Source organism: Penicillium angulare (assembly GCF_028827245.1).
Source record: "Penicillium angulare strain IBT 27051 chromosome Unknown utg000005l_segment0_segment0, whole genome shotgun sequence".
Taxonomy (NCBI): Eukaryota; Fungi; Ascomycota; class Eurotiomycetes; order Eurotiales; family Aspergillaceae; genus Penicillium; species Penicillium angulare.
This window is the reverse complement of record NW_026623164.1, coordinates 4,705,469-4,729,403: the sequence shown is the minus strand read 5'-3', so window position 1 is coordinate 4,729,403 and position 23,935 is coordinate 4,705,469. Positions and strand designations below refer to the sequence as shown.

Below are 23,935 nucleotides of genomic sequence, written 5' to 3'. Positions count from 1 at the left end.
AATTTCATTTAAAAACCCTCAAAATATTTCATCCCATAGGGTCTCCAAAGGACAAGACTCGGCATTTTAAGATGCATTATACTCTAAATGTCTCTTCTATGATCAAGATGTAAATAAAAGTCTACTTTATTACTGAATAAACTCTCAAAAATAGAAAAATGGTTATCTTTTTTTCACTCTTAACATATATGAGAAAATACATACCACGTATGTGTAACGGGCCGAAGCCCCATATTAGTGACGGAGACACGTGACCGATCGCCCACGTTTATATCCGAACGTGCACGGAAACGTTCCTTCTCCTCAAGATTGATGTAGACAGCATATCGGCCTAGTACAATTGAATCAATTCTGCTACAGCCCTTCACAGTATGCTAGTGTTGAAAATATATTTTAACAACTTTAGGGTCGTAGATCTTCCACAACGTCTCATGTACGATATTTCACGTGAATATAGTATCTCGAAAACTTTTGGTAGTAAAACAGATAGATTCTTGCTATTTACATAGAGATTTCTTAGGACTTCAAGGGGCATCTCGGTAAGAACAGTTAAATTCTGGGGTATGAAGTAAAACGTAGGAAAAAACGGTATTCTATTGAGATGACTAAGTAGCTTTGTGTTAAAATTTATGCCAAAGTTGGGTTCAACTGGGTTATTGTTGGGTATACTGGGGCCCCAGTACTGGGTCCGGGTTGGGTCCGGGTTATGAAGTTTCGACCCAACCCAGTGCTGGACTGGGTTCTGGGTCGAAGGTTTTGACCCAGTACTGGGTTCTGCGGAAGCCTAGTTGTTATTATAGAAATAAGAGAGAAGATAAAGGAATTGGTTACTACTAGGGAGGACCTAGGCTGGATTATAGGGTTGCTAGGTAGCCTCAGTAGAGAGTTTATACTCAGAAAGAGGATCTATTATAGTAGATTAAATAGTATAACAGCTGGATATAGAGAGATAAGTGATAGGAAGGGGGATTAGTAAGTATAGAGAAGAGGGAGAGTGTAAGAATAAGATAGATAAACAAATTTATAGTATATAATTATAGTAAAGGAGTATAGTAAAGAAGTGTAGTAAAAAGGTATAGTGAATAATTATAGTGAATAATTGTAGTGAAGAGGTGTAGTAAATGATTATAGTAAATAATTGTAATAAAGGATTGTAATAAAGGAGTATAGTGAAGGAGTGTAGTAAAGAAGTATAGTGAAGAGGTATAGTAAATAATTATAGTAAAGAAGTATAGTAAAGAGGTGTAGTGAATAATTGTGGTAAATAATTGTGGTGAATAATTATAGTAAAGAAATATAGTAAAGAAGTGTAGTAAAGAGGCTAACTTACAGACCCTAGTTTACTATCTTATTAGCTAAAGAAAATACTTGACTATACGCTGAAAATGAAAAATAAAAGTAAAAACACTGATAATTAATATAATAGATACTAAACGAAGGTGGAGTAATTATTTAAGAGAGCCAAAAGGTTATATAGTCTTTTAATGAAGTGATTGAAATATAACTACCACTCCCTTAGATTTATTTAATTGCGCTTGTTTTATTAGGTTAGTAGTCATCACGAAAGAATCTATAATATGGTAAATGTTCATAGTTAAAGCATATCCGTACTTGGTACCCTGATAATTAGTTTTCCTTAATAAAATGGCGTTATGGTGGTGAAAACTGCATTTAAAATAGTAGGGTAGACAGTGGGTGGCGGCTTGGTGGTGATGGCGGCTCGGTAGTGAAATACGTTAGTGTAGGTAGTATCATATGTAAAATCAGCATATGATATATCGCTAGAATGACAATGGCTGATACGCTAACTTGAATTCATATCACGATATTTGCCCTCGCCTATCATAGCAAGAATTGAGACTTCATCTTGCAAAGGTACCTTCTGGCCCCTAGGTGAATAGGCAGTGCTACAAATCGATGCCAGGCGGAGATGATGTTAGCCCTGTCCAATTAATTCAAAATTGGATATCGTGTGACCCGTTATAAGAATGCAGTTCTCTAAACAATAAGGAAAGGTTCTTTTTTGGAGTGGAAATGTAGGTATTGTACATATATAGAGGGGAACTTAGTGACAAGGCAATAAACAGATAGAAAGAATCTAAGGAGAGAAATGAAAGAAAAAAGACTCGCACTTCCTCCACATCACCTCGCTGGACTCGGGTCCACTCCGGTCGCCCTTGCTGCAAGCTCAGTGTTATCATCAGCAGCAGCATTATCTTTTTCATCTTCATCCTTGAGTCCAAATTCAGTTACCAGTTCTTTCCGGAGGGGTATTTCTTTGATGGCCAAAGCAAGGGGTACGGCAATAACCGTAAAGGCAATGAGAACCTGCCATGCTTGTTTGAGGCCTGCAGTGTAGATTTCGATAAGCTCGTTCTTTGTTGTAAGGTCGCCGTTAAATGACTTCATGAAAGAAGCAGTCGCATGCTCATACGCGCCGCCGCGCTTTAGAAGTGCACGGACTTCTGGATTACTTATTTTATGAAGCAAAGAGTCAATCTTCGAGTTGAAAACAGCTGAGGGGATAGCAGCACCCCAGATAGAGCCAAAACTACGCACAAAAGCCCAGCATGCTGTGGCAATTGCAACGTCTGATTCCGGTAATGGCGCCTGTACTGCAGGAAGCGTCGCTGTCAAGGCTAATCCACCTCCAATGCCAGAAATGATTTGAAGAATAACCCATACCGCTGTTGAAGAGTTTGCATCCAGGGTTGTCAAACAACCTGCACCGATAGAAAGCAGCGCATAGCCAGCTACCATTGTCGGCTTATAGCGACCGAACTTGGCAATAATCAGACCTCCGGCAATTCCAGCAGGCATTAAGGGAATAACAATGGCGAGCAGATCGACTCCGGATCTAAGAGGACTGGCTTCAATAAGAACCTGAAAATACACAGGTAGAAAATAACTCAGCCAAGTCATCTCAATACCGTGCAGGAATGTGAGAAGGTACGACAACATAGAAGTGCTGTTGCTGTAGAGGCGTATCGGCATGGTCGGCTCTGGTGTATAAAACTTCTGGTGAACGAAGAAAGCGGCCAAGCCAGCAACACCAATAAGCAGTGGGACAAGAACATGCCATGAGTCCCAGGTGTATGTCGTGCCACCCCACGTCAGGGCGATAAGTACAGGGACTACGGCAGCCATCAAGAGGGCATTTCCGGAGAAGTCGACCTTTTTCAGGCGAGCGGCCAGGGTCCCTTCACGTTTGTAGTAGACTCTTAGGAAGAGCAGAACCAGAACCAGGGCAACGCCGCCAATGGGTAGATTAATATAGAAGATCCATCGCCAGGATATTTTAGTGATAATGACACCTCCGATGATGGGTCCTACGAATGTTCCCAACGCAAATGTCCCCATAACAATTGACATGTAAAGCTGCCGATCACGTAACGGGACCAGATCTGCAACAATGATGTCAACCATAACAAAGAGGCCGCCTCCTCCCAGCCCCTGTATCATACGGGCAGCAATGAGCATAGCCGTGTTTTTGGCATCACCACAAAGTCCACTTCCTAGGGTGAATAGGGCGATAGAGAAAAGCATGGGAAGACGACGTCCAAAAATGTCCGATGCCTGGCCAAACAACGGCTGCACTGCTGCTGTTGTGAGCAAGTAGCCATTGATGGCCCAGACATATAGGGCTCCGGTGTTGAGGTCTGCAGAGATGGTAGGTAGGGCCGTTGCGACGATTGAAGTATCAAGGCCAGCAAGAAGAATAGAAAAACATAGTCCAGGGAACACAGCCCAGAACCGCCAACCATGTGATGGACGCTTTCCTGGAGTTTGAGTCGATGAAGCCATGGCTGGTTGCCTCAGATCTCTCAGTAAATGGCCCCCAAGGCGACTGGTGATCCAATCGTACGTTGTTAGCTACAAAGGGAATATAGTATTTCCGAAATGGGTTCTTACTCTCAAGAGGGTAACTTGTTTGAGAAAGATTATGGAAAGGATTCAGGAAGTAACAATCTTGAAAGTGAAGGAAAATGGGGGGAATGATGGGGGGATGGGGGGATTGCCCGGGTGGGAGGAACAAAGAAAGTAGGTACAAAGGTACAAAGGTACATTAGTTGGCAAACAGACTCGGTTCGGTCTGCGGGATTTCGCTCTCCGGCCACCATGGGATATACCCCTGCAACCGCTACGTAATACGTGAAACTTGAGTCACGAAGCGAACAAATTAAATTGCAAAAGTAATAATTCAGCATAGTGTCTTACGCTAGTACGCAAAAACTTTTCAGCCATGTTACTAGTAGCTCAAATATGCCACTTTCGATTTCCTTTTTTTTCTCTTTTTTTTCTTTTTTTTTTTCTCGCTCTCTTTTTTTCTTTTTTCTTTTTTCTTTTTTTTCTCTACAAATTTTTATATACAAATCAAGAATTCAGAGAACATCGACTAAACCCCGAGTAATACAGACTCAGTCAATATTAATATCAGAAAGCCAGCAGGATCTGGGTTTGCACCGTCGAATCTTGTATACCACCTTGTCAGTGTCTCAACTGTGAGTCCTGGCTTGAAATGCTACAAGACGGGTCCAAGTCTGAATCAGAAGTGGCCATAGATAAGCTTACGAAACGTATTGTACAAGCTGCTTTCGCCTACTGCATCTCTGTTTCAATGGGGCATCATAGGTAGGCATAAACATATGCGGCAATCAAGCCATCTTGACTGACGATTGCATCTTCAAAATGTTAGCATGATGTACTAAGCCGCCGAGCGGAGTGTGTGCCTGCGTGTTTTTCATTCGTGCAATTTATAAAGCCCTCGACCTATTTTATCTTGCAAATTCTCGCATTGAGTACGGAGTGATCTCAGGCCAACTACCATGCAACCATAGATTCGTTATCAGAGGGAATTGAACCAATGCAATCTAGTCGTTCGTAATCTCGAACACCCTCAAGCCATGCCACTTGTGTGGCGTTGATGTAAATACTACGGAGAGGGGCTTTCGCATCAAATTGATTTGGGGTTAGTTTAGCAGAAACTTCGTATCTAAGGCAATGCACAGATCAATGAAAATTTTATCTTAAATTTTTTGATACTTTTGTGCAAGCTCTTGCATTTAATTATGTCACTCGGGCTTCGAGGAGAATTATCAGCAGCATGTCCATATCAGTCTATACGTCAAGCTGTGCCATTGATGACACTCTAATAATGAATTAACATCACCTACATATACCTACTAAAGTGGGCTACGCTCAAGGCTGTGTAGTCTAGCTACACGGGTCGATATAAAGGGAGAACCAACACCACCACCACTCGCTACATAGGATATATAGACGTCTGGGATGGTAAATGAAGCTATTGGGCACGTCAGGAGAGGTGTGTAAGGATCATATTCGTACTATCTTAGCTAGCATGCTCTCTATAGAACATGAAGATAAACATGAGAATCACTGTCGGAGAGCTCACCGCCCAGGCGGCAATATCAATATAGGCCTCTCACGCCCACTACACTACCTAGGTATCTACCTAGGTATCTATGTACCTAGGTAAGTACCTACTACTATTGAGCCGAGCTTCTACCCCACATATTATTTAAACTTCGAACATTTGGGGGTTTGTAGTTCGGTATTATGGCACCGTGGGATTAAGTTTAAAAATTTAATTCGAACTTGAATCTCATCTCATGTTAAGATGTCGTGACTACCCAGGTAGGTAGCCCTGGAGATCTGGTTGGCCAATTAATACATACTTTCTGCGATACTAGTGAGGGTCAAAGCTATTGATTGCCTGACGTAAACAATGTAGACACCATTCAAATAGAGGCTCTTGGATATGGTCCCAACTAGCAATTGGCTCAGGCATTATATCTTGATATTGTAGAGACTCTGGGGCAAAAAGGGAGAGAATAACCTCTAGATTTTATACCTTTCTACCAGCGAAATTAATCAAAGAAGTTAACAGTTTGATTTCTGATAAAGAATATTGAAAATAGGTATAATAAAGACGGTGATGAAACTTTATAAAAGCATGTAAAAATACGTATAATAAGAACAAAGAAAATTATATGTCATACATGTATTATTTAATGTATACGCATGAGGTAAAGATCGGCTATTTTATGTAAATAATGGGTCAAATGGGGCTCCCATGGCATATTACATTTCCCATGGGAGTGGGGCATATGGGAAATGGGAGTGACCTTAGTCCCATGGGTCCCATATGCACAGGTCTAGGCTCCACACAATACTTTGTCATCGGCATCTGCTCGTTGCATAAATCCAGAGGATGTTAAAATGTAGCAAGCGTATGTTTCGTTTCGGTTTCTTCCTTTCAACGCTCCACCTCCTTTCTTCTGCCATCTACCGGGCATTTGCCTCTTGTTTCTTTGCGTGTTAGGTCAAATATATTCCGGATGCCTCAGCAGAATTGGCAACCGGGTAAAAGGGTGGCTATAGCAGGTGGTGGGCCTGCCGCCGTCTCGACAGCCCTCGCATTCATCCAGCGTGGTTATCACGTCCGTATTTTCGAACGGCAAGCAGAGTGCAGGCCAATCGGGGGTGCTGTGCTTCTCAATATTCCTGTGCTGGCCATTTTACGCCATTACGGGATGGAGATGGAGAATGTGGGATCTTTCACTACCACTTCGTTTCAAAACAAAAAAGGCTTAGAACGAGCTGAGCTTCCATTCAACGAAGAAATCGAGAGACATATGGGAATCAAAGGTTGGCAATATGGAGTACTGCGATCGTCTGTCTTCCAGAAAATGCTCGATCTTCTCCCTCCCGGTGTTATATCAAATGACCACGAAGTCATATGTTATTCCGAGGTCCCAGAGCAAGACTGCGTTGAAGTCCGGTTCCGAAACGGAGGCAGTGTCACAGCCGATATTTTGATTGGCGCCGATGGAATACGCTCAAATGTATCACGCCAAGCCTTCGGTGACCCAAAGCTTTTCCACGCCGGGGTTCGTGTCTGGCTTGCCTGGTGCGACCACATTCCCGGCATCCCGGAGAATTATGGCGTTATATCCCATGATAGGCAGTACCAAGCCAGCTATTTCCCCATGCTTCACGAAGGTAAACCAGGATTTGAGTGGTGGATTGTGGAGTCGTCCTGGGAAGGCAAACCCGTGCCAATAGACCCTCAAGCATATCTGGCAAACATCCTTAAGGATTGGACACAACCCTTACCTCGTCTACTTGAGGCTACCAACTTTGATACCCAGGTGTATCGATGGGAAATTATTAACCGAACTTCCATGAAAAAATGGTCAACTGGACGCATCATGTGCATTGGTGACGCTATCCAACCTGTGTCGCCCTATGCTGCCTACGGGCTAGGGATGGCCATCGAAGATGGCTATTTCCTAGCTAAATCGCTAGACGGCGTCAACCTTCGTGATAGTTCGGCCGTCAACGCAGGTTTTGAAGTCTTCGAAAAACAGCGTGTGGAATATGTAAACCACAACATGGAGTTTGCTCGTTTCAGTGGACATGTGTTTCATTCGTTGCCCTGGCCAGTAGCAAAGCTTCGTGACTGGATCTTCGACTATACACCCCTACTTGGCAATCTTTTGAGGAAGGACTATTTAAAGAAGGCCGAAGAACAAACTATGAACATGAAGGAGCTTCATGTTATCTAATTAGTCGCGAACCAGCGTGATGATATTATTCTCTCATTACGTTTTATACCCTTCTTTAAATTACGCTTTTTTGGTGTAGGATAGTATTGAAACCGCCATAAAGATAAAATCATGCTCTCATATTTCATATATCTCCATAGCAAAGCGGTATCAAAACCTGGTTTACGTGCTCCGAAATTTCGGAGAAATGAGACGAGGATGAACGTATGGCGTGTGCAATGTCTCTCGTCCGAGGATCGCCCACCTGAGTACTCCGACCTCTCATGGGAGCACCAAAGACGGCAGTACCAATCCCCAAAGTCAGCCCTTCTAGTTGACTTGGGTACTGTAACCTGGGGAAGACGATTTTCTTTTTCTGGCACTCAGTACAAGCAACAGAGACATTGCGCCGCACTTCTTTGGCGGGCTCTGCAACAAGTGAACTTTCTCCCTTTTTATCCTTCGCAGACAAGAGTATACGAGAAATCTTGTTCTTCGACATTGCGGATAGGAGACTGGAACTAAAATGTACACTCTGTGTGAAGACTTCGACAAGGCTTGGTGATAGTTGAGAATTTAATTATCGGAGAATGAGTGAGGGCGTACAATTATAAAGGTGACATTTTCCTTTTTTCTACCCTAGGCCTAGTGCTCTCTTTGTTTACTGTACAAAGTTCCGTGCCAATAACAAACAAAGAACTCCCACTAAGACCCACTCAAGGGTTTATTTGGCTCTCAGATTAGCTCTCAGATCAGCTCTTACAATCCAGGGCTCGACAGCATCTCTATGGTTAAGTTCGATATTAACTTGCGGTCTTTGCTCAATCAAAGAATCAAAAACATAAAGCATAGTTCCCTAACAAGCCCACCGACAGTGCTTAGGCTAGAGGAGATTGAACTAACAAATAACGCGCTAAGTCGAAGCACAGAGGGAGTCTCCACAGATTAATATAGTCCGGATATCCGCAACCTTAGCTCAGTGGCTAATACCTAAGAGAAATTAAAAGAGGCAGACGCAGTATATCAACGGGCGTTGAAAGCTCGGGAAAAAAATGGGCCCTTTCATCAATTTTGGGGTGAACAGTGAGCGCACAGAATGAAGTAATATAAAACAGTCCTACATGTGGATACCAGGAAATAGTCTGTCATAGTGGTGTCGTACGGTTAATAGTGATAACTGAGGCTGATTCCTCAACAGAACAAACGCATTTAATTTATATATATCCTAAACAACTTCTGAGTTATGTTCGCGTGTCAAATCCCCGTAATTGATAGCACAAAGCACTAAAAACTACACGAGGTATAACAAGATTGAGGCAAGTGAAGATGAAAGGTGTCAAGAATCAAGCTTTCTTTGCTATGTATCCTTGCTTTATTATAAACACCTCTAATCAGTCAACTTTCCCCACCTGATATTAATGACGACTAATCAGACACTTTAAGTAGCCCCATTCTAACTCCCAGAACAGTATACTCTTGGAATTAATCCTCACATATCATGGAAAGAGGCTATTTCTAGAGCAAGGAGAGCTTTAGATCGGACAGCTTGGCAGAGGTACTAAAGGCCAATCACTCTTCATTTTGCTATCTGGCTGGAGAAGCCCGCGCAGCAGTCGCGCGTCCGGGGGTGATATTATCACCCAAGTTCCCAGTTTCTCGTCAAGCACTCACACTTATCACCCTAGGTCGCGCGGCAGAAAAGCGGCGTTCAGCTATTTCCCCACCAGGCTAGACTAACTATTGGCTAGCCTGACCATTTTGCGCGTGGCTTAAGTACGGCTGAGCGGACGGGAAGCCCTGTTCTCCACACCCTGTGGTCGTATGTATTTAGTATATCTTGTTACTGCTCCATATACTTACATGTGTAATCAATCAATAAATCCAGTTTAGAGAGCGCCGCTTTGAGATCATGCGACCGGTGTGATATAGGGTGAGTGCGCAATAGACAGGGCGAGAGCGGGGTGACACCGGGTGAGAATCATACTTGTCATGCAAGGATCACGCTTTTGACCGTCCAGGTTGAAGTGGAGAAGCACTAGTCTACTTGGCACCTGCGCATAGCCACCCTCTATGTCCCAAAAGAGGAATAATGAGCGGCTCCTTTTCACCTTCGAGCCAGCAACTATAATACATAGAGGCGGTCTCTATCATGACCCTTCAAAGCCCGAAAAGAGCCAAGGTTGTGAGAGACGAGTACAAGACTAATGAATCGTCTATCCTGTTGAAGTTCAGAGGTATGTTTTATCGCAAAGTTACCAGCTGTCTCGCGTTGCCAACTGGTCACGTGGCCCATTTACCAGGTACTTGCACTTATGGCGTAATATTAGACAAAGTAATAAAGCTGGATATAAGAGAGAAGCTCGCGTAGTAGGATAGATGAAATTGGGGGGTGCACGTGAGCTTTTCCGGTGTAGGCCGGGTTACTTGAATATCTATCCCTCAGTTTTGAGGGATAGATATTCAAGTAAGGCACATGTCACAGGGAGTCATTAACTAGAGTATTGCAATATACAATAAGCGTCACAATACATTCGAGATTCTGAAGATCCTACATCAGACCACCGTACGTATCTCCTTCTTCCTCCTCTTCCTCCTCCTTGTGATACCAGTTCAAATATTTATCTTTCTCACTTTCTTTATGCGTCGTATCCGGTTTTGTTTCTGTCGGCAAATCCTGCTTCTTCTCATCACCATGTTGGTGATGTTGACCGTGATGTTCAAAAATTCTTTCCATAATGCCTTCGTGGTGCGGCTGGCTGGATTCAGTTTCTGGAAATATTTAGTCAAGAAAACCAAAAAGTTTAGGAAAATATCAACTTACGTTGAGACTGGGCCATGTTGCTTCTATGTTTTCTAATGATCACTTGCCAATGAGAATCGGAATATTTTTCGTCGAAACGCAACTGCGCTTCGTCGAAGAATATATATATATATATTTGAGTGAACAAGAACGAAGCATTAAAAGTACGATGTCAAGCTCTAGCATCATTGCATCATGTATGAGGCGCTATTTAAAAGAAATTGCTTTTACATTAATTTCTTTGGTACCAATTTATGGCCCCGCCGGCTTGAATTGAGTTGAGTGAACTTTGATTTGATGATTCATGAGTACATGATAAATTCCGTTCTGCTCTCCGTATAGTTGACCAAGTAACCTGTACATCATTTACACTCATTAAGATACAACTGAAGTTTAAATTTTCGATTCATACCCATCAAAGGAAAGGGTAAATTTGAACTTGTGCTTTTCATAACTTGCGACCCGGACAGCAGTACTCATATTTGGTTGTCGATTACATCTCCACGGTTCCTTGATTCAGCTTTACTATACTTATTCTCCTTCGTATTTTCCTCTTCCTCCTCTTTGTAGTACTCTTCCAAATTTTCTTCGTCTCTTTTCAAGTAGTCTTCATATGTCTTGGGTTCTGCCGGGCTGCTATGCGAGTCACTTTCTTTAGGAGAACGAGAAGGATGACTTCGAGAAAAGTGACCTAAAAGCCTTTTGATCTTAGATTTTTCTCGATTTGGATTCTCATGGAAGTCTGGGTTATCGTTAATTCCGTGTATTTCAGAATTGGACTATACGGACGGACTTTCAGACATAGCAAGGCAGTCTACAGTCTTTCCGTTTTTTGTTTCTGTTATTGAAAACGAGGATTTTCGTGACTAAAAGACTGGGTCAAAGGTTGAAGTCTAGAACCATTCACTTCCTTCCCGTTGGTGTACGCACCTCCTTATATTTTGAGGCCGGGTAGATATGGGCGGGCATCGATACAATGACGTCGACGACAAGTTGACATCTATAGTAAAAATCCAATTTAGTTTTTTGATCAAAAAGTTAACTTTATCCATGTTACTATACTACCGTAAAGTATCCCTTGAACCGAGCGAACTTTCAAAGCCGGTATTACCGGTTTCCTCCCAAGAAATCTTTTTCATATTTATGTATAAAAAGCTTTGACCAGTCAGTCACTTCAAAGATACTTCTGAATTCAATTCTACGAACTCAATGCCCACGTAATTTGTTGCAAATATCAAATACATAGTCGTCAGAGAAAAGAGAAGCTTGTCTTCTTACGAATGCACTGAACAGGAATGACGAAATCTCAAATATAGAAGCTGAAATGTACGAAAACTCGGAAGGAAATTAATTATTACAACGCAATATTACCACCCGTGGCAGAGAGATTTAATAATAAAAAAAACCTTTATCCATGAAAAGAGCCTTCCTTTTTAGACAACCGACTCCACAAACTGCAAGACTTGAGGATGAATAAGAAATAGAATCTCAGTTTGGAAATAGCATTTGTCCAATGATCTTTATTTATACATACCATATGTAAATTTTGTTCTCTGGACTTCTTTTTATCCCGGTCGCTTTGATTCGCCGGTAATGCAGCCTTGCAACATCAAAAAGAAATCTAACAATTCATGAGGACGGTGGCGCTGAAGTAGGATAACTAGCTTTCCACTATAATTATGGATCCCAATCCACGGTATAGATACCAGATAATATCTAAAGAACGCCTATCCATCTATGGCTTTGCATGGATTTATCGGGTATGTGGGGACACTCTCATCATGGCCATGGATCATTGAGCTAACATTCGAATTCAAGACCTAGATCTGGGGACACGGAACCAAGTCCCGCTGGGTTTTCAACGAAGACCAATGGTTTGAATTTCATTTCCAATTATCCGCTCTGGATGGCCTTCTGTTTTACGAACGGTAAATGACGTAAGACATCTAACACATGGAGTGATTATGGTAACCACTCAGCTAACCCACCAGCTGCTGATTTTGGGGAGGAAAGCTTAAAAGGCTCTGTATGTTTATGACGCCTATAAATTTTAAACAAGAGCCCACGTTTAATGTTCAAGTTCAATGAATCTTCAATTGCAGAAGCTTTATCAACTCACATCTTATCATGTCCGCAGACAAATATTATACCCTTGCTGAAGGTGAGTGAAGCAAATAATAAAGAATAGCCTGAATTTCCTTCATTTTCCTAGCTCACCAAGACAAAAAGGATGCCCCTTTGCAAGCAATAGCACAGCAGTGCTTATGCGAAACAGAGATGGAGGGGGTCTCGGACTCCTCCAAGATACGCAGCTCATCGAGACATTGGCGCATTTCTCGCGGGAGAGGATTCCGGAGCGGTAAGTCGCCATTATAAGAAGTTTCGTGTATTGGCTGACACTGTAGGGGATTGAAAGTGTTGTTCATGCCAAAGCTGTTGGGTAAGGCTCAAAGAAGTTTCTTCGCAGATCAAGTTCTAATCAACATTCCCATTCAAAGCGCCTACGGAGAATTCGAAGCCACAGCCGATTGCTCTGATCTGACATGTGCCAGTTTTCTCAGTGAAGTTGGCAAAAAAACCCCTGTTTTACTTCGTGTCTCTACTGTTGGTCCCGAAGCAGGCTCGGCTGATACTTCTCGAGATGTTCATGGTTGGGGCATGAAACTCTATACCGATGAAGGCAACCTTGATTGGGTTTTCAATAACACAGTGAGATTACTAAAATCCATCGATAAATCCCCTACTTATACTAGTTTTAGCCTGTTTTCTTTATTCGTGACCCTATTAAGTTCCCCTCCATGAATCGCTCTCACAAGAGACACCCACAGACCCACCTTCCCGATGCGAATATGGTAAGTTCAAGTGATCCAGCTCAAGTTATATACAATAATGACATGAGTTTAGTTCTGGGAGTAGGTCAAGGTAGCTTTATTTACCACTTCATCGCTTACATGATATAGTTTCCATGTGGGCAATCCTGAAGGAATCCACCAGCTCCTGGTTCTTTTCAGTGACCGTGGAACTCCCCAATCTATCCGCTTCCTGAACTCCTACAGTGGTCACACTTACAAATTTACTCAAAAGGTTCGACTTCCAGCATATTATTTCTCACATTAGCTAAGCCTATGGAACTAGGATGGCTCTTTCAAATATATCAAAATTCATATGAAAACCCGACAAGGGGTCAAGAACTTCAGTCGAGAAGAAGCTACGAAAATTGCTGGTGAAGACCCAGATTACATGATTCGAGACATGTTTGAAGCTATTGAGAGAAAGGACTACCCCGTTTGGGATGTTTTTGTACAGGTTATGGATCCCTCAGAGGCGGAAAACTATCGTTGGAATATCTTCGATATGACGAAAGTTTGGCCACATGAAGACTTCCCGTTGAGAAATATCGGCAAGCTCACCCTGAAACGGAACGTATGTTACCAATTCCCCTTTTGATAAATTGATATGTTGATTGTTGACCTTTTTACAGCCTGGTAATTATTTTGCCGACATAGAACAAGCAGCATTCTCTCCATCTAATATGGTGCCTGGGTTTGCTGCTTCTGCCGATCCAGGTGAGTCTCCCACTGAGAGTTTGAAAAGGAAGGATTGAAACTCACTTTTATCCCCTCTAGTCCTTCAAGCACGACTGTTTGCTTATCCGGATGCGGCTCGTTACCGTCTTGGTGTCAACTACCAGCAACTTCCAACCAACGCAGCCAAGGTACCCGTTTATTGCCCATTTGAGAGAGATGGTAAAATGAGATTCGATGGAAACTATGGAGGTGATCCAAATTATGTGAATTCTTCTCTTCAGCCAACAAGGTTCTATCCCGAAGTCAAGGGAGTAAGCCCAAATTCACTGAGCTTACATACTGAGCACGAGAAGTGGGTAGGTGAGGTCACCACCTACACCAGTCACATGAGGGAAGATGATTTTGTTCAGCCTGCTGCTTTGTGGAAAGTAATCGGCCGTGAACCTGGACATCAGGACCGAACCATCGAAAACATTGCTCGGAGTGTTAAAGAGGTCAAATCACCCAAGTTGCGAGATGGAGTATACGGTTGGTCTCACCCTTTAAGTAGCGCGTGATGGAAACTGACCCTTTCATAGATCTTTTTAGTCTAGTCAGCCTGGACCTCGGGACTAGAGTCAAGCGTGCGACCGAGGCATTAATCAAAAAATGAGGAGGTCTTCATGAACTTCAGCAGTTATACATATTTCCCAAAAACATTTCGACTTTTGACACGTAAAATAGAAAATTGTTTTCATCAATTCGATGTATTTTGGTCCCAGTAAATGCTAACACCACAGTATCCTTAGTCCCACATTCATCATCTTGTAATCTAATGTATCCAATAGTCCCACGGCAAACTTCCTAAAGTTGCACCATTTTACCACGCGAAAAATGTCAATAGGCTAAGCAACTAATAAAAGATGGTCTTCTAAGCCGTATGTTGCCCTACACAGATTATCAAGTATGACTATCTGTCAGAGCAATGTAAAGAGAGAAGTGCAGTGCCACCACCGAAATAAACTCAATCCTTTTTATATATAGCCGCTATCATGGGTTGCTGCATAGTATATGTAATTGATACACGGAGATTGATTAGAGGTAGTCTTTAATGATTTCAGCTGTATTTGAGAGCTGAAAAGTAGTCCAATGATTTTCATAATTCGGTATTGGTAGAAGACACTTCATAAGCGTCTCGATATGACTCCTCGTGAGACTCAATAATGGCACGTTTGATCTATATGTGCATATGGTGTATGGGTTGTTGCAAGAAGAAACAATGGATTATATAGTGAACAGAGGTTAATAAAAAATATTAGATTGTGTGAAAACTGTCTATTGACTGGCGCTGTGCTGTCCCTGTATAAGGCAAGCAAGTGATCCGAGCAAGCCAAAGTTTGACGTTTCCCAATGACAGCGGCGTATCATTAACTAAATCCCAACAGCTCGGATATTCTAATAATCTGTGTCTACACTCCACCCAAGCACCACAATCTTTATGTGAGCCCATTGGCGAAAGGCACCTCTCGAGTGATTGCCGGCAAGCAGCCCCCTTCCCCTCGAGCCCTCAGTATTCACAGCAAAGCTGAACAGGCCCCATTCTCACTCATCCTGCCCAGCCAATTGGAGCAACAGATGATAATATATCAGTTTTCATCACGCAAGGCCAAGCTCGGGTCAACCTGTCCCGCTGGCATGGAGGGGGGTCGACCTGGTCAAGCCGCCCGCCAGTGGAAATTTGCGATGAGACACTTTATATGATTGTGGAGTGGATTTGGGGCTACTGATGATAATTATTCATTTGTTAAAAGTAGCTATACTTTTACAGAGAACTGTAACTTCGAAGCTAACAATGCAACTATTAATAAAACCAACGCAGTGAGAAAATAAAAGCTCTGAAGGTAATGCTCATCATATTATTGATAATTTCTTTCCACTGGAGCTTTCTACGCAGCAGTCGTTTTCATCGCGGGAACTGTGGAAGCGTCCGATCCTCGATGAATACCAGCGATCGCACTCTTCGGTACGAATTGTAGGCCGAAGACAACCATGCTCAAGATGAGTAGCCCAACAAGAACACCTAAGGTTACCATTGCCCCGATGACACCTGCCACCCCCAGACTCATTCCTCTGCCCGAGGAAGAACCAGCAGAGGAAGTAGACGACGAATCATCACCGGCACCAGAGCTCGATGCGCAGATCCCAGTGCTATTTCCACACGCTTGACACCAGTCCTCTTGTGATTGAATGGCAATTCTCTTCGTCTCGTTCACAAATTGCGCCCACGGGAGCTCGACCGTCGATTGGCCAAAAAGTGGATAAGCTTGCAGCTGGATCGAACCCTCGATGCTAGTCCCGTTGTGGAACACGAAACGGACTCTGATGTCTGAAGTGGCGGGTATCTCAGTCCCCTCGTCATCTGTCACAAGCTCCCACGCCATGGATGAAGCATAGTTAGGAATGCCTGTGAAATTGACAGTGGTGGCTGGGAGCTCAGCCAGACCGAAATATGACAGAAAAGAGGCGTACGCACCAAACTGGACGTTTAGCTTGGATTTGCCGCCAGATGTGATTGTTTCGTTAAGGGCCGTCAGAACTTCGCCTGCCAGAGTCATACCCGTAATAGCACGGATAGTGTCAGAGCTATTATACGCCAGGTTGAACTCGTGCTCGTTCGCGAGAACAAGCAGCTCTTGCATTACTGTGTCGTTGAGAATGGTCGATGAAGGGAAACTTGCGGTAGAGTTATGTATGAGAGCCACGAAGAGTAAATCCCATATAGTGTATGCATTCTTGTAGCTCAGCTCGCTAGCACTGAACGTCCCATTCACCAACGGCTCAAGAGATTGGTAGAGCCTGCAAGTGCCTGAAAGTAGGCTGTTATAGGAGTTCGAGTCGAAGTAATCATTACTGCTGACTATGGCCTTGCCACAGGAAGAAGTGCTTTGCAGCCACGTGTTGTCCTCACTCCCGCTGCCAGATTTCACATCTGACATCGGAATTAGCTGATATCCATTCAGCGGCACCTCGACGGTTGATCCATTGCGCAGAGTCTCAGTGGCAATCGAACCGACGGGAGGGTAAAGGCCTTGGAGGAATCCCTCTCCGGAGTTTTCGATCACATCATCTTGCGGTGCACTAGCAGTGATCTGGGCCCAGTTTACGATGTCGGTACTGATCCCATCAATCCTATAGGAAGAATTGGCCGAAATATAGCGGTCATGGAAAAGATTCCCAGTCATATACTCTTGGCTATACCCTAGGCTGGTCAACTTGGTCGGTGGCCAGGATTTTGCGGTGCGATCACCATGGCGCTGGAAGACATATGCCCCCAGGACCCGTTCTGAGTTGGTCAGGTCTGAAAGGAGCAGGGATGCCACAACAGTGAGTGTGGTGAGCGGAGACATGTTGAACAGCATAAGCCCTCGTTAGCTACTGGTAAAATGCGTATATTACGCTTCATGCTACTACTGAGGGAGTTCCGACTTTATGAATCACCGTCCTCGTGCGGGGAATGCTAACACCCACCGCTTAGTGCAGCGAAAAGTAAGTTTCGCCACTAGCTAGTCGGAAAGCGGCGGGGGATTCTGCTTTGAATGTCTTTTGCTTTGAATGTCAAAGTTCTGGCCGACGCACTCGGTTTCTACTCGAGGAAGCTACCCTATCACATTTGTCTTAGACATAGTTCTCAAAGACATGGTATCACCGTCCAGTTCAGAGGTAGGTTTTGTGGCTTGGGTGAAAACAAAAAGGCCTTTCTGAAGCGAGCTAGATCCATGTGTTTTCTCAATCTATCCACAATCTAGGTATGAAAGTTCCCTGGATATAGTCCCTTGCTCCACACAAGATGAAGTAACTCAACCCAATAATATGCAGGGATCGGAGAAATATATTCCGCTTTCGCAGGCCTACCGAAACTTCATCACTGGTCTTAGCTGCAGGGAAGGTCGTATTCAGATATGCTTGACCAATGTAAGCCATAATTTTAGAGTGGAAATTGAATTTCTCCCGAGAGTGCTGCCATTACCTGCTCCTCTCAAATTGGATCCCTTGCGGTCGGGACGTAATATTTTTTAAAATAGACATGATTCGTTCAATAGTTGTACCCAAACAGGCACAAAAGTCCAGCGTGAGTGCTTGGTCGATCATGATGCAGGAAGGGTGATAAACTGGCTTGTAGTCCAAGGTTGGAAAGAAAAAAATGTTGCATCATTGGCCTCAATGGGTCATCTCCTTTCTCATTAATATGGCACCGTGTAGGAAAAATAGCTCTGCTAGAATAACCTTACAAGCACGGACATGTGCAATCAACATAGGTATTGCAGAACACTACCACACAGTAAGTTCGAAACGGGGTTTGATCAAGTTAGAACACATTTTCTCGCGAATTGAAATTGGTATTTTCCATCCAGATTCGTGAGAATACAGAGGACGTGACTCATTCATCTCATAACACGAATTTCCGTATCTATCCACCAATAAGAATCATAGGGCGGTTCTTCATATTCTTCAGCTCATCCATGCCGGCGTGTTTTGCCTTTTTGCGCTTCACAGCCATACCGATTATATTTAAAATCTCGCGTTCCCTTTCATAGATCGGTACCCCACTGCCATCAAGACGAGACGTGTTCTCTAGAAAGCTAAATTTTTTCAGGGCATCATTGTCAATTGGTAGCCCGTCATTTTCTTTGCGTATGATATCCCGTAGTGATACCTCTGAGTTGCCGAAAAGACAAACCTTTAAGTTTCCGTCACTGGTGATGCGGAGTCGATTGCAGGTGCCGCAGAAATTGTGCGTCATGCTCGTAATAAAGCCAATACGACCTTCAAATTCCGGAATCTTATATGTCTTGCTAGTATCATTTTCATGATCAGCGATCTTCATCAGTTCCGGATATTCACTTCTGATAACTGCGAGCATCTCTTCGTATGAGAACATCTTTTCTCGGTTCCACTTATTCCCACCAAACGGCATATATTCGATAAAGCGGACCTCAATAGGCAGCTCACGACCCATTTCGACGAATGGGATAATCTCACGGTCGTTTAATCCGCGCATTACGACGCAGTTTATCTTGAGCTTAATTCCGGCACCAAGTCGGTTCATTTCCAGTATGCGATCGATACTCTTCATCACAGCCTCAAACCCACTCCGGCGTGTCATGATCTGGAACTGAAAGGGATCCAGGGTATCCAAGCTCAAATTTACACCAGTCAGACCTGCTTCTACCATTTTGTCTAGCTTCCGGTGTAGTGAGATGCCATTTGTAGTCAAACAAAGCTCACGGAGCCCGTTTTGCCGTAGCTGGCCAATTCCTTGCATCAACGGTACAATATCCTTCCGGACGGTAGGCTCACCACCAGTAAGACGAATCTTTTTGACGCCCTGGGAGACAAAAAGTGATGATAGGTAAAGTATTTCTGGAGTGGTCAACAGCTGAGGTGGTGGTGACAGCTCGATGCCTTCCTCGGGCATACAGTACAAACATCGCAAATTGCACCGTTCTGTGACGCTGATCCGCAGATAATCATGCTGGCGATGAAATCGGTCTGTGAGAAATGCTGAGAACGGCTTGACCGTCGATTCGTTAAACGATCTCGGAGGCCGAGATGCCTATTAAGTGAACTTGGTCAGATTATGTGACTGATAGATTGTCTATTCGGACGAGACGCACAGGAGGTGCCCCACTTGATGTCTGTAAGAACCGTCGCCCTTCCTCCACGACTCGGAAAGTGCGTTGGATACAAAGATCCAAGGAGAATAAACGGACGGAGGTGGTCCACATTTTTTGAATCTTTGCTGGGCCATGATACACACTACGTTCTAGGGAGAGAATTTACTAGGCGAAGCGGCAATCGTTTCATGTGGCTTCGAGCGAGGTCTGAGCACAGCACCAACGCATGATACACTAATTTCTTTCATCGGACCTCTAGGTGACATCACATTTCTATGAAAGAGGAGAAGGCCGAATCAAATTACCTGTGTGGTTTACAGAATATTGGCCACAACACACTGCCTGTCAGAACCGGTACCAAGGTATCAGTGACTGATCGGTCGGCCTTTGCATGCTTCGGCCGTCCGACAGTAGTTCAATATTTTAGCGTGATGCATTACACTGATTTTATTGTTCTTCGATGATGACTCCATTGGATATTTCAACAGAAAACCTTCCTGGAATGGGCAAGAGGTCTCAGAGATAGTTTTCAGATAAAATCGACGTCGATTGATTGGGTACTGTACCATGAAAAATAAAATACGAGCCATTATTGAGGTATATTTTGATGCATCTTGCACAAACAGATGGTTTGTTGGGGGGGGTTCGATAAAGCTCACATAGTACCGCCGATTACCATTTTTCATCAAGCCATGCCTGGCTGGCCATTCCACGGTAACAATCGTATACAATAATAGTTCATCCGAAAATCAAAGAAACCAGCTTCCAGCTTTTTTTCATGAAAGCGGGGACTCAGAGGCTTGGGAATACGAGATCCTTGCAGGGCCACAACCAACCAGAGACTTTGTCGGTTTAAGCTTTTAATGTAGGAAAGATAATTGGTTGTCTAGATTACGCTTAGTCAGATCTCGGTCTCCTTACTATCAGTGGCTGGTGCATGCAAAGTTTAACATCGAACCACGAAACGTATTGCAAAGCACCAAATCGGAACCAGGGAGAAGGGATGGGTGTTTACTGAGGGATTGAGCGGTTATGCCCGATAACAAATATAGATGATTCAGCAAGGGATATGTATGCATGGGTGACCCCACCCTTTACTCATTTATTAAATACTTCTTATAATTTATTCTAGTTTGAGGAGTTCCGACCGGGTAAAAACTATTCACAATCTACCAGTACTTGCTTAAGGAATATATCAATTCACGCTACACTAGTCGATATGTTTACCCACCTACTCATATAATGATTTCACCCAACAGTGTCTATAAGCTATTCCACTTTAGTAACAAAAATATGATTGATTTTGGTATACTCTATAATATAATTATCGGTAATTATTGAATTGAAGAGGTGAATGGAGGCGTCTTAAATGCCACGTGAGCAGATCTACACCCTATGACAGTTCGGGTCATTGTTCGATTAGATACCCCACCATATTGTATACACACACATCAATTGTAAAGATAATATAACGATCGAAAATATTAACAGAACCTGGACCTGCTGTTGTATTCTACATAGATCAAAGTCTCATTGGTAGAGAGACACCGTTGTTTACTCGATTTTCTAACGTAAATTACGAATATTTGTCTCTTCCGGGACAGCCGAACGCCTCACGGCTTGGTATCGGTAGTGTTGGCAATGATTCAGCATCCCCCTTATCTATTACAAAGTAATCCAGTAATATTGAAGCCTATTTATCCTTGTAGGGATAACTTGAAGCTATCTCCAATTCTCCTGATCCATTACTTTGCAATCAGTAAAAGAGATGCCACGTGGTTGTAGACCGCATTCCAGACAATTTCCTGTCACTAAATGACTACTAATATCATCTAAAACAAGTCGCAAGAAGGGGTATTATTATACTGGTTGTTACCAAGATTGGCGGCGTGGTGTGTCTTTCTTAAGGTTACCGTGTACGCTTCAGAGGTCATGATGTCAATCACTCGATTGGGGTCTTCTAGTCTTCTATGATATCTTCTATGCTGCTAGCCCGGATCGAGTCGACGTTGAAAAAGAGAGAGATTTATAAAAAGATTTTCCATCAGTCAATCTCATTCAAAACTGGATCTGTCTCGTATTTCTTGTGTAAAATAGCAACATGGTTTTGTAACATTCCCAAACCCATAGAAAAAGTATCATAACCTATTTTACGCTATCTTCTTGCTTCCGTGGCATGAAAAAAACACACTAACAGCCACATGACGCTTTACACAAACTCTGATTTTGACGCCCAAGGCAAGGATCGAATGGAATCCATGTATGGCAAATACGAGAAATGGGTTAGAATCGACCCAGGTGTACATCACAAGCAAGGGCTGAAATGTCGGTCTGTAGGTCCCATAGTCAGCTAGGTATATAACTTGGCACAAATCACTTGTCTATAAACTATTTACTTTAAAGCATTCCACATTTTCTGATTCCACATGTCCACCCCACATCGTTCCACTATGGAGACTCGAACCAAGTATACAAAACCGATCAATAACCGCCCTGATGAGTGGAAGGTTGAGCAAGGTCTTGCTGCTTACAAACTTCCCATTATCGATCAAAGTGCAAAAACAACTTTCTTCGTTGCTCCAGTCGCGGATAAACCGGTCACAAAAAATGAAAAGACCATCCGCGCCATTGGTGACCGAAATAAACTTTTTGCCCGTGAAAAGCCGGGCTGGACAGGGTAAAGTCTTCCATGAGATGACAATATATACGTAGATCTATCTCGACTAATCAATCACGTATTATTCAGATACGTTGAGTGGGAGACTTACCCCGAAAAGAAAGCCAAAGCACATGAAGTCTTAACATCGCAAACTTTTGCCCCTTGTCCAGACTTTCAATGGGGACCTATACCTCCTACCAACCCTGTGTTACCCGGCGATGATTTCAAGTCATGGCATACCGCACTAGGGGGAGAATTAACTAAAGTCCCCGATGATTCCTGGAAGACTGTTCTGAAGGAGAAACACCCTGAAATGCTGCACCTGCTGCAATTCCCGTACAATGGAGAGCCACCCAAACGATTGGTTACAGACAAGGCTATTACTCCAAACTCACTTCACTTTGTCCGTAACCACGGTGGCATCCCGCTTATTGACGAGAAAAAATTTGAGTTACAACTCGATGGTCTTGTCAAGTCCCCCAAAACATATACTATGAAAGATTTGATGAACGAGTCAGTTTTTCCACAGATGGAGAAGACAATTACTATGCAATGCTCAGGAACTCGTCGGATTGAGCAGATCTCTATGTACGCTGGTCAAGGCGACGAAGTTCCCCAGGCACCGTGGGCTGAAGGTGCCATAGGCACTGCGAGATACAAAGGCATAAGTCTCAAAAAGCTGATCAAAGATTGTGGAGGGCTGGTCAGCAACGCCAAGCACCTTGAATTCTATGGCGTTGACACCTATGTGAAAGACCTTAATGTTGGTAACTACGTTGTCAGTGTCCCATGGTCCAAGGTCAAGAGCAATGAAGTTATTCTGGCCTGGGAGATGAATGGTGAACCACTTCCTAAGATTCACGGATTCCCATTACGAGTGATCGTGATGGGATATATTGGAGCTCGCAGTGTGAAATGGCTGTATCGAATTAAGGCCATTAAGAGTCCATCCATGGCGCCTGTTCAAAGCAGAGAATATCTGTACTTCAACCAACAGATGGGTAAGTATAACCAACGCCCCATGGATGGAATCCAGATCCAGGAGATGCCTGTAAGCTCTGCTATCATGTCTCCATGGCAGAATCAAGTGATTATGCATAGTGGTAAGATCTGTTGCAAGGGCTGGGCTTATTCTGGTGGTGGCCGGTGGCCTGAACGTGTGGAGTTATCAGCCGATGGAGGCTTCAATTGGTACGCTGTTCCAGAAGAGAATCTATCTAAGAAGGGAAAATGGACTTGGAGATCATGGGAAATCGATCTTCCTTGCGATGTAGAAGGTTGGATCGAGGTTGTGTGCAGATGTTGGGACAATTCTTTGAATACCCAACCACTTAATGTGCGAGCAGCCTGGAACTGGGGTCTACATGTCACGTCCTCAGCACACCGCATCAAGATCTACAGCGTGAACAAAACCCACAAGCTCACACAACAAAAGTTGGCGCAATTCAAAGAGCATGACATTCCACTGGCTCCTCTGACCAGATACGACCCTGTTCCGGGCATTACCGACCGGGAAATTGCAAAGTACCAGGACTCCTACCCTCGCGATGTCGACGAATGATATTCACTTTCTCTTTCCGAATCAGAAAAGTCTTGCTAAAAAAGAAAGTCTTAAACTTGAATTACACGCAGAATCTTTGACCACAAGAAAATCTAATTTTGGCCAAACACACGCGTCTTCCAGCTTCCTACAATAATGTAGAAGAGTTAGTGTAATTCGTAATAGA

General features: G+C 43.4%; 8 protein-coding genes across 8 annotated transcripts; 3 read left to right on the top strand and 5 right to left on the bottom strand.

Annotated features, from left to right (window-relative positions):
* Positions 1-2,142: 2,142 nt before the first annotated feature.
* Positions 2,143-3,804, bottom strand: N7478_009139 (MDR family MFS transporter; the record flags this gene model as incomplete). The annotated part of the gene is made up of 1 exon (XM_056925353.1): positions 2,143-3,804. The coding sequence occupies one exon, from the start codon at positions 3,802-3,804 to the stop codon at positions 2,143-2,145; it is 1,662 nt and encodes a 553-aa protein (XP_056778079.1).
* Positions 3,805-6,359: 2,555 nt separating this feature from the next.
* On the top strand, positions 6,360-7,589 carry N7478_009138 (FAD-dependent oxidoreductase; the record flags this gene model as incomplete). The annotated part of the gene is made up of 1 exon (XM_056925352.1): positions 6,360-7,589. One exon carries the CDS (start codon positions 6,360-6,362, stop codon positions 7,587-7,589), a length of 1,230 nt encoding a protein of 409 aa, XP_056778078.1.
* A 124-nt stretch (positions 7,590-7,713) lies between these two features.
* On the bottom strand, positions 7,714-8,070 carry N7478_009137 (uncharacterized protein; the record flags this gene model as incomplete). Its single annotated transcript, XM_056925351.1, has 1 exon — positions 7,714-8,070. The coding sequence occupies one exon, from the start codon at positions 8,068-8,070 to the stop codon at positions 7,714-7,716; it is 357 nt and encodes a 118-aa protein (XP_056778077.1).
* Positions 8,071-10,116: 2,046 nt separating this feature from the next.
* Positions 10,117-10,405, bottom strand: N7478_009136 (uncharacterized protein; the record flags this gene model as incomplete). Its single annotated transcript, XM_056925350.1, has 2 exons — positions 10,117-10,337; positions 10,390-10,405. The coding sequence occupies 2 exons, from the start codon at positions 10,403-10,405 to the stop codon at positions 10,117-10,119; spliced, it is 237 nt and encodes a 78-aa protein (XP_056778076.1).
* Positions 10,406-12,632: 2,227 nt separating this feature from the next.
* N7478_009135 (catalase) lies at positions 12,633-14,547 on the top strand (the record flags this gene model as incomplete). The annotated part of the gene is made up of 9 exons (XM_056925349.1): positions 12,633-12,727; positions 12,774-13,077; positions 13,128-13,220; positions 13,273-13,280; positions 13,329-13,452; positions 13,504-13,791; positions 13,850-13,934; positions 13,995-14,423; positions 14,474-14,547. 9 exons carry the CDS (start codon positions 12,633-12,635, stop codon positions 14,545-14,547), a joined length of 1,500 nt encoding a protein of 499 aa, XP_056778075.1.
* A 1,273-nt stretch (positions 14,548-15,820) lies between these two features.
* On the bottom strand, positions 15,821-17,281 carry N7478_009134 (uncharacterized protein; the record flags this gene model as incomplete). Its single annotated transcript, XM_056925348.1, has 1 exon — positions 15,821-17,281. One exon carries the CDS (start codon positions 17,279-17,281, stop codon positions 15,821-15,823), a length of 1,461 nt encoding a protein of 486 aa, XP_056778074.1.
* Positions 17,282-18,342: 1,061 nt separating this feature from the next.
* N7478_009133 (uncharacterized protein) lies at positions 18,343-19,660 on the bottom strand (the record flags this gene model as incomplete). The annotated part of the gene is made up of 2 exons (XM_056925347.1): positions 18,343-19,488; positions 19,550-19,660. The coding sequence occupies 2 exons, from the start codon at positions 19,658-19,660 to the stop codon at positions 18,343-18,345; spliced, it is 1,257 nt and encodes a 418-aa protein (XP_056778073.1).
* A 2,315-nt stretch (positions 19,661-21,975) lies between these two features.
* On the top strand, positions 21,976-23,769 carry N7478_009132 (sulfite oxidase; the record flags this gene model as incomplete). Its single annotated transcript, XM_056925346.1, has 2 exons — positions 21,976-22,226; positions 22,296-23,769. 2 exons carry the CDS (start codon positions 21,976-21,978, stop codon positions 23,767-23,769), a joined length of 1,725 nt encoding a protein of 574 aa, XP_056778072.1.
* Positions 23,770-23,935: the final 166 nt, after the last annotated feature.